At 41.4% G+C, this 9811-nt stretch overlaps 2 protein-coding genes across 3 annotated transcripts in view; one reads left to right on the forward strand and one right to left on the reverse strand.

Annotated features, from left to right (window-relative positions):
* Nucleotides 1-2697, reverse strand: part of fstb (follistatin b) — a 12148-nt gene extending 9451 nt beyond the window's left edge. For both annotated transcript variants that reach the window (XM_063210486.1, XM_063210487.1), the window contains exons 1-3: nucleotides 1785-2697; nucleotides 827-1018; nucleotides 414-632 (exon numbers count right to left, since the gene is read on the reverse strand). In XM_063210486.1, coding sequence (XP_063066556.1) covers nucleotides 414-632; nucleotides 827-1018; nucleotides 1785-1869 — 496 coding nt within the window. In that variant the 5' untranslated portion in view covers nucleotides 1870-2697. The remainder of the gene's footprint in view (nucleotides 1-413; nucleotides 633-826; nucleotides 1019-1784) is intronic.
* A 1483-nt stretch (nucleotides 2698-4180) lies between these two features.
* Nucleotides 4181-8583, forward strand: LOC134458270 (molybdopterin synthase catalytic subunit). The gene is made up of 5 exons (XM_063210489.1): nucleotides 4181-4315; nucleotides 4670-4792; nucleotides 5422-5575; nucleotides 5791-5914; nucleotides 7808-8583. The coding sequence occupies exons 2-5, from the start codon at nucleotides 4672-4674 to the stop codon at nucleotides 7880-7882; spliced, it is 474 nt and encodes a 157-aa protein (XP_063066559.1). The 5' UTR covers nucleotides 4181-4315; nucleotides 4670-4671; the 3' UTR covers nucleotides 7883-8583.
* Nucleotides 8584-9811: the final 1228 nt, after the last annotated feature.

The following is a 9811-nucleotide window of genomic DNA, read 5'->3' on the forward strand; positions in this document are numbered from 1 at the left end:
CACTCCAACACGCCACCATTTGTTCTTACTGTTAAAAGGCATTGCAACCTGCAACTTCTCAAATGGCCAGAGCAACTATAGACTCCTACACATGTTCTACATGTGGAATGCTTGGCTGCTCCTCACTGAAAGGCCTTCACTGACTGCAACATTCACGACATTGTGCATATGCAACATGACATTCCAGACAATCTTTCCAAACACATTGCAACTTAATCATTGCAATGCAGGTCATAACATGCGTATAACCGCTAAATGAGATAGGGTTATATATATGGTTTGAGGGCTATGATTGGTGATTGCAATGATTCAGGTATAATAGATCACAATACGCATTATAATTACATAATTACATGATGTAAACCATAACACCGTTAAACAATTATGTAAGCCATGATAATACAGACACTCACTTCGGCACTTGCCCTGGTACTGGGCTGTTAGGTCCGGATGCCGCTTGCAGCGCGCCCTGAGGAGCGCGCATTCCGAGCGATATGTCTTGCCGTCTGAGCCGCACACCGGGCCCTTCCAGGTGGGGTTGGAACAGTCTGGCGCGCACACACAGCGAGGCTTGTCCCTTTTGTTCATCTTGCACCTCTTGCCCGGGCCGCAGTCTACGTTGTCACATGTCTCTAAATCAGCCAGAACAATTGAGCTGCCAGTCAGTCCACCAATGAGGTCAACGGGGTCACCCACCACAGCATTGTTGTTCTTGTCATGTTTCACATTGTGTAATAATAATGCTATAACGCAGCGGGTGTTTTTATCTGATCTACATTACATATCCAAGTGTTTCTATAGAGCTGTTGATATTTAGGTCGCCTACCTTTGCATGGTATGCAGTTTGGAGCTCCGCCATTAAATATCAACCACCGGAAGAGCGTGTTGTTCGGAACGTCCTCCTCGGTCCATGCGGTGCCAAGGCGGCCTCCCCTGCAGCACTCTTCCCGACTCATCCCAGACATGTACAGGACCTGACACCTCCCGTTTTTCCCTTGCTGAAGCCAACAATTGCCAGCTGAGAAAAAATAATGTGTTTATTCCTCAGCAAAGCACCCGTTACATCTGTTTTTTTTTTTCTTTTAACTTTGGGAAAATGTAGACTATTGCTTCACCAGTCGGAATCAGCCTATGAAATCAGAGGAGGGAGTTCCTGGAACCGACCCGAATTAATTGTGAATAGCCTGTGGACTAGTGAAAGCACTTGCGCAAAACTCCAGATTCAGAACAACTCAGCATTCCAAAGAGAACTGCTGCTGCTTGTTCAGCTCCGTATTCCAAACCAAGAGGACATGCCATCTCTGTGTTCTGGCATCGCTTTCTCATTTCGAAATGTTGCCATATAACACACACATGACGCAAGTATGAACTCTCAGTTTAAATAGCAGAAAAGTTCCAGCTATGTTTCCCCCCACACAATATGTAGGCTACAACTAACTATGGCATGAATGACCTAATCATGAAAGCAAAGTTGACCGCTTTAGACATGACAGGCTGCAGTTCTGGAGTTAACAAGTTGCATTGAAGATGCAGTCTTGACTGTATTATGGTTAGTAACAAACTCCCATGTTATACCACAGCACTGATATGTTCATACATCTCTATTCAGATTTACACACTCGAAATAACCGAGTTTGTTCCCCCCATCAAACTGCCAGAGGAGATGCGCCATCATAAATAACTTTGAGATTTCGAAGCCTTATGCTTTCTCACCCTCACCCCCACCAGTTTCAATGCAGTACTTTCCCAATTGTTAGTAAATGTTCAGAGCAGCAGAACTGTACCTTGCACTTTGTGTTCATCCATAAAATGTGCGAACCACAGCCACAGCGCGATGACGCTTTGGCGAAGCTGCAGTGACCGTAGCATCCTCGGCGAATAGGGACTTGTGGTGTGAGCGACAAAGATAGCCAGCGGAGTTTTCTGCTGACGATGTCCCGCTCTCAATGACTGTCATTCACCCGGATTCTGACTCGCTTTTAAATCTATATGAGGGTCTCTTGCCGAATGTCTGAGGTGGGCGGTCTTCAAAGTTCTGGGGGGTGGAGAAAGTATTATAAAAGTTCCCCTCACCAAAATATATCAGGTGACTTTATGGTTGGCGACTGTCTTCAAGACCAGAAGCCTTGGTGTTGCCATGTCGTGGTGCGCAGCAAATGTTTTATTCGCCTCCTGATATCCGACATAGCCTACCTTTCAGACCGCTGGATGATGATGATGGGTCAATGAATGCGTCTCTCTGCTATTCAATTTGCGCACTGAAGAAATGCTGTGCCCGTGCAAAGTTCACCATACAGCAATCAACAATAAGGAATAGACTATTCCATATCAAGAGAATATTTCACTGACTCTGTAAAACAAAGCGGACCAATTGGACCATCTTTTGGAACTGCATAATGATTGTGGATTTTGAAACTGGAGGACGACCTGTATTTAATACAAATTCGTCAGACGCAAAATGTAGTCACTAGACATTGCTAGACATTGCCTCCTGAACTCTTGGACTTTCCCCATAAAAATGTATGTCATCTCAGTAGATTCTTACTGATGCTAATAAATGTGGGGAATACTGCGTGCTAATAATAGACCCTGTTGAGACAGTTGTTTGGTCCTCCCTCGGGTCAAACTTGTAAATATAGCCTAACAAATCCTGTTTCAAAAGAGCCACAGGAGTATTACATTACAGTGAACGAGGCACAGGAGCACATCATTCTCAAACAGAGTTAACATTCGGTCACTGTCAACAATAGAGGCTCAGGTAGCGAAAACGAACCTATGGAGGTGGATGATGCGCAGGTATTGTAGCGATGAGGGGCGAAGTAAAGTAGAAGAGTTGAACTAGATGAGTAAAGGCGTCGCAGCAACCCCTCTGCCGGTAGACAGAGAGAATTACAATGTCGGTGCGTATCAAAGATAAAGGACTTGACAGAAATATTCAGCGAATTCGTTTTAGTTGTCGACACCATTTCTGAAAGGGAATCAAGGTATGTTCCTATAGCTTCCATAGCTTATCCATAAGATTGATGGCTTATGACGGTCTATTTCAGGAATGACATCGTGATTTACAACCTTCCACCAGAATAAAATCCGAACTGCCCTGTCAGTCTACTTCTTGGCCAAATATGTAGGCTATGTCTGAGCAGTGCCCACAGGTGGATGGAGATCAAAGTCATCACGCGTCTGCTCTTAACCTGAGACACCTGCTGGCGCCGAAGATCATATGAGCAACCAAGGAATAATGGCATCATGTCAAACTAGAGAAATTAACTTTGCTTACTTTGCCTTATTTAGTTTCTTTTTACACAAAAGCACAATACCTTACGCACACTACATTCAGATACCTTAATGTAATTTAGGGCCAATATACATTTAAGTGCGACAAAATTACGCACAGTTTTACGCGTGTCTAAAAAAGGCCTACATTAAAAAAAAAAAACAACTTGTTAATCAATTTATTAATTTATGTCCAACATGGAAGCCGAAAAATAATTCTAACCCTGCACACTAAATAGTTATATGACCCAAAGTATCCACCGTTTTCAGTACTCTGGACAGTCTGCCTGTCAGTGCGCCGTGCGTAAAGTTTGCCATTATGTCACGTGGTTGATGAGCGGTTCCTCGCTTCCTGTTCACATGATCTCTGCCACAGCCAATGGACGCATTTAGACAAGAGGAAATGCACCTACACCCCATTCCAGTCCATGCCATGCTGGGTTTTGCAACGCTATTTTGATGTAGTCTGCACCAGGGTCCATTCATGGTTTCCGAGGTATTCTGCTTTTTCATTTTTTGCCTTAGGTTATACGGTATATGAAGTGTATTCCCAATGTGTGGCTGGGTATTATGGAGTGTACTGTGTATGCTGTCAGGATTCTGTCTCAAGGCACAGTGTTTGAATCTGTAGCACAGGTCAGCATGGGATACAGCACTTTGCGTTTACACTTTTGCTTGTCTGTCTTTCTTCAGGTCTCAATTTTGTACTTTGCCAAAAGTGCTGAGTTAACGGGGCTCAAGTCAGAGACAGTCAAACTCCCCCCACAACTAACAACTGCTCAGCTCTGGCAAGAACTAGAGAGCCGGCATTCAAAGTAGGTATTTCGTGTAGCCCACATGTAGAGATTTGTCTTAACTGCACTCCCATTCAAGTTTTGAAATGTTGTCGTTCATTTTCATGACAGGCTCTCGGTGTTGCGCGAGCAGGTGGTGTTGGCGGTGCGTCAGGAGTACGTGCCCCTTGGGGACCAAGTTGTGAGGCTACACGACGGCGACGAGGTGGCTGTCATCCCGCCCCTTAGCGGGGGTTAATCAAGTTCAGGTATGCATGCAAACCTTCTATAACATAACATTACTTATTTTTGCATAGTTTTGCTATGCAGTCACAGCAATGACAATAAACCCTTATACACTCAAACACATCTTGATAATAAAGAAAAATAATATATATTGTATATGTATGTATGTATGTATGTATGTATGTATGTATGTATATATATATATATGGTTAAAAACAAGATAACTCTAACTTAACCAGAAACTTCATGTCAAGCTTTGCTGACAAGTGGCCTACTTAACCAACCCTTTTCTTTGGTCATTGTTCCATATTATCAGCCACATGTCCCTTCTAAATAGCCCAGTGACTCTGCAGTGCATTATTGCTCTACACATGTAGGGATGGCTGAGGATGTGGATGGTCCACGTGACCTCATCAAGCTCACTCATGAGAGGCTCTCCTCCGATGCAGTGTCTTCCTCCGTCACCTGTCCATCCTGTGGAGCCATATCTCTGTTTATCGGTGAGAAGAGAGCACCGCATACTCCTCCTCACATCCATAGCTGTATATTAAGCGGAAAAAAGCTAGCTCGCAATGAGTCCCATAGGGCCTATGCTTCACATACCGGTAGTTATCACATAGTTTTCGGTAACTACTTGACGGCGCCACGTACGTATGCTACGTATGACATAACAATGTCATAACACAGTCATGCATGTGACATACACATTATGTCAATCTCATAAACATTTTATCACTTCGTGACATTCAGTTTTGGTAAAGACAGGCCTAACATTGTCAACTGACATCATGTTTATGACTGTCATGATTATGACTGAGTTATGACAATGTTTTGACACTATTATGGCACCGTTAGGCCTATGTCATGACGGCAGCGTGAAGTAAAGTGTAACCGAGTTTTCTAGTGGGGTTTTTCCCAGAACCTGGCTCAGTAATAAAACAGTTTCAGTTAACCTTGAGGTAGCGGTAAATCATCATACTATAAGAGACTGGAATAAAATGACACGTGGGCCATCGACTAGCAGGTTTTCCACTTCCTGTAGGTTAACTTAACCAGGTTTATCACTCAACCGTGTTCTTGGAATAACCCCTTCGATGTTAAAAACCCTGACTTTCTTTTTCCTCTCAAGGAACAACGAGAGACAATTTTGAAGAGAAGAAAGTTGTCCAGCTGGAGTACGAGGCATATGTCCCCATGGCTGAGCTGGAGATGAAGAAGATTTGCACCAGCATAAGAACAAAATGGCCGTCAGTGAGACATATCTGCATCCAACACAGACTGGGGTCAGCATCAAAGGCCATATTCATATTCATTGGCAATTTTCATTTTCATTGCATGGCAACATAAGGGTTTTTGAGTCTTTGAATCATTGAGTCTTAATTACAGCTATTAAGTTATTATGATTGTCATTAATAATCAATCATAACAATATTATATCAATCAATCATAACAATAATACTTATGATGTGAGATGTCATTTTGTGTGTCCTGTTTGCAGTGTGGTTCCTGTCACTGAGGCCAGTGTGATTGTGGGGATTTCGTCCCCTCACCGGGTCGACTCTTTGGAGGCTGTCCGGTTCTGCATTGACACCCTGAAGGCCACGGTACCCATCTGGAAAAAGGTGACCCATTCAGTTCCTCTTGTCAAGTGATCCCCTATTTTAACATTACAGTTTAGCGGACATTCTGATTAATAGTTTTGAGTGAGAGGTCTACTCTGCACACATTTATTTTTTTTTGTCATTTATTCCATGGTAGAAGTATGTTTCAACCATAGTGTGCATCAAAAAGTGTGCAGACTTCTAAATCAAAAACCCGAATTAGACTTTGACCTTGACTGGGGATGTGCACAGTTTTTCCTTCCAAACTCTGAACTATAATCTATAAAACTAATCACGGCTATAAATTAACTTTGTTAAATGTTGAATCTTACTAGCCACACATACTACACTCACTGCCAGTCAATGTAGTTAGTATGTTTTTTTTCTTTTCTACTAGCCAAACTGAATTTTTCCCTGCGTTTTTGGTTGGTTGGTGGGTGTTCATTTAGAACCCTGACTATACTGCAGTGATATGGTACTGGTAGGTGCTTCATTTGGAAAAACATGTAAAGTCCCCCTGTAGCGTTGCAGTTTACAATTCTTACTCAAGGACACATGAGGTTCAGGAGAGTCTTTATTATTACAGCATAATATCCTTCCTTTCCCGAAACACCTCCTACTAGTGATATGGGATTCAATCCAATGACCTTCCCGGTCCCAAGGCCAACTCCCCAAACAGATTAGGCCACAGCTGTCCTTTTAACAGACTGTCAGGTGCTTATGGTGGGCTTCATATGTCTTTGAGATATAGCGCAATAAAGGACATCAGGAGGTGAAGAGGTTTGGCAGCTCCTCAGAAGGGCTGCTGGGTCTTCTCTGAGCAGGTCAAAGTGTCAAATCAGCAGAGATGTCAATAGTAAAAGTAGAAGTAAAAAAATGAAATAAAAAACAGTTTCCTGGCAACACCGATGACTTCACTGAGAAACCTGTAGAGTTTGGCGTACACCGGTTTTTGGCAGGTTCTTTTTAGGATTTTAGTGTTTTTCAGTAACAACACAGTCTATCTACCTCATTAGGTAGAGGAGTAGAGTATAGTAGGTTTGGGATAGGTTATTGATGTAACACAGCTATGTAATGTCGTCGTGCAAGTGTTGTACTTACATCATCAATTTGCTTTTACTTTTGACACCTCTGCAAATCACCAAGTTTCTGCACTGCATGCCAGCCTTCACTAGATTAGATTAGATTCTTTACTAACTGACACTAACTGATGTGTGAAGGGGAAAATGTGACGTTAAACATTGGATGCACGGCTAGCCCAGTGTGTTTGCGTTTGTGAGAGAGTACTACGGTACATTAATGAAGTCCATTTCGCATTTAAACAGTTGTGCATGTGAGGCTAGCTGGAGCTGTTGAGGGCCAGATTCCCATAGCTTACTATTCATGCCTCAAAGGTGCCGTACACATTTTTGAAGCGGAGTGAAGAAACAAAAACCAGTTGGCCATGTGTTCATCTCCTGGGTCTTTTGGATTCTGTTTTTTATTCCTTCTGTGAAAAAGTGAAAGCATGTTATAACAAGAGTCAAGAGACAGGGTAGACATGGGGACATTTGAACATGCTTATATGGATAAATGGATGCTAAATGGATGTTGATCAATCCAACTCTTTGTTGGATTTCGCCTTTTTGTGCATTTTTGTTTACGTGACTTTCTCCCCCAAGTAGTATCACAATGACAGTTGTAATGTGTGGACTCTTTGGGATCATATATTTAACTTCAACGTCTGGACATTGATGCGTAAACAACTGTGTTTTGGAAATGTTACATGGCAAAAATGTATCAAGTGTCTTGTTTTTCTGCTGTCGTGTCCACATCCGTTTTTTTACTAGTATCAAAACCAATAACCTGACATTTGAGCGCTTGTGAAAGATCGGCAAACACATTAAATATTGGTCTTTTTCCTTGTTGTCCTAGGAGGTCTATGAAACTGAAGATCCCGTGTGGAAACAGAACAAGGAGTGTTTGTGGTCAAGTGGCGGGAAAAAGTAGAAAACATACCGTAGGCCTACAGTGCTCAGTAGATTTGGCAGTGCTAATGCAACATGTAGAAGAGGGTCAAAGTTGTTAACGCTTGTGTGGTTGGTCCAACTGTAAGTGCTGAATTAACACTGGGGATTTACTGAATGTTCAGCCCACAAGTTTACCAAAGAGACTGATGCATTATGGCATGTACAAAGTCATTTACACCTTCAATACTTCGTTTTTGGGAAATACATTTTATTGTAGTATTTTTCCATTTGGTCAGATCTATTTGTATAAACACAAAATCGAAATTGTTTTATGACAGATTTGTCAACATACCACACATAGGCCTGTAGACATTTCCATGATTGAGATACATTATCATGTATATCAGGTGTGCTAAATTAAGAGATAATTAGTAAGTGAAGAAAAACAGTTAAAATAATGCAATGAATGTTGACTATTTTATGTGAAGATTCTGAGGTGCCTTGAATTGTTATTAAAGATATCTATTTACTGTAAAAAAAAATAAAAAAAAATGTGTTTGTCTTTACTTGGTCTGTGCAACATAAATAGGCTACTTCGATTCAACTTATAGGTCCAGCCTTTTCTTGGAACCAATATCCTTATACCGGTAAATAAATAAAATCAGAATACAACTATGAATAGAATCCCTAGAATACAAGGGATCCTTAGAACACTCCCATGGTTTCAAAATCTACCGTCAATGTAAATATAAAGTACATAGTACATGCTTGCATGTAGTGCACATGTAATTGTTATCATGTCTCGTATTAAATAGCTGTATTTGTGACGATATAAAATCAACATATGAAAGTGCGAGATAAATGCATTGGATCTCTGAAAGGTCATTAATAAATCATGAACTTTACATACGTATAGATAACAAATGAATTAATGTGGTTGCCTGCATTGCTGTCAGTTGTCTTGATCAGTTGCCATTTTGCGGTGTCCTTTCTCCATGTAAATCATTAATCACCTAGGATCTCAACTAGAGGCCCTCTTATTGCATCAACACGCCTTAGTTCCCACAAGTCCCCATTCTTATTTACCCAGAATTCACAGCTGTTGGCCTTTTAACCCATTTTGTCCTACGCCCTTTTTGGGAAAGGGTGCCCTCTGCCTATTAAATCCTAAATATCTCAGCCTCCGAATCACATACACATAGCCAGGACCCTCATTTTGCATTAGACTGTGTTCATTCAGCTCTAACATAAGCACATTTTAAATAAAAAACCCTCCAATCTCAAGAGCATGAATGCAGCGTATATGTGTTTCCAGGCTAAAATGGGTTAAAAAGTGCTACTGCTGTGATACATACTCAAGTCCAGAGTGTGTTAGCTCAAGTTCTTCCAGCGGATGACTCAAAGATAAAAGAAAACGGGAAAACTCAGCTATGTTGCCTGGCTACTTTTGTGCTTAATTATGGCAATGCATCTTTTATGGAAAGCCCTGGGACTCAAACACTTTAGAGTAACAGTCCCTTAAAAGCTTTATTAAAACTTTATTAAAAAAATAGTTAATGAAGTAATTGTAAACAAAGCATTTGCAAATGTTTGTACTGTAAATGAGTAAGAACCAAACTACGGCTGCCCCCCCAGTGGAGTGGGAATCGGCTCCTCCAGGATGAGTTTGATGTGTGTTTGCCTGTATGACACTTCTATCAACATATCTAGTGGTTCCATCTCTTTTGGTCTTTGGGGGACAAACGTCCAGGAGTACTGTGTCTGCTGTGTCAACATAGTATGTCTGTAAATGCTTTGTTGATAATTTGCTCCTTATCTACAAAGTATTTTATAAAACTTTTTAAAGACTGTTATTCTTAAGTGTTACTGAATGACCATCAGAACAGACAGATCAAAAACCATACAGTCAGTAGGCCTACATTAGTATGTGCTGAGACCGTAGCCTGTTTATCTGTTAAGACAACCCCCC

This window comes from Engraulis encrasicolus, chromosome 11, assembly GCF_034702125.1.
Source record: "Engraulis encrasicolus isolate BLACKSEA-1 chromosome 11, IST_EnEncr_1.0, whole genome shotgun sequence".
NCBI classification, from domain to species: Eukaryota; Metazoa; Chordata; class Actinopteri; order Clupeiformes; family Engraulidae; genus Engraulis; species Engraulis encrasicolus.

Coding starts and splice junctions, on each gene's coding strand:
- LOC134458270 (XM_063210489.1), top strand. CDS start 4,672: ATGGCTGAGGATGTGGATGGTCCACGTGACCTCATCAAGCTCACTCAT. Junction 4,793..5,421: donor AGCCATATCTCTGTTTATCG/GTGAGAAGAGAG, acceptor TTTCCTCTCAAG/GAACAACGAGAGACAATTTT. Junction 5,915..7,807: donor CGGTACCCATCTGGAAAAAG/GTGACCCATTCA, acceptor TTGTTGTCCTAG/GAGGTCTATGAAACTGAAGA.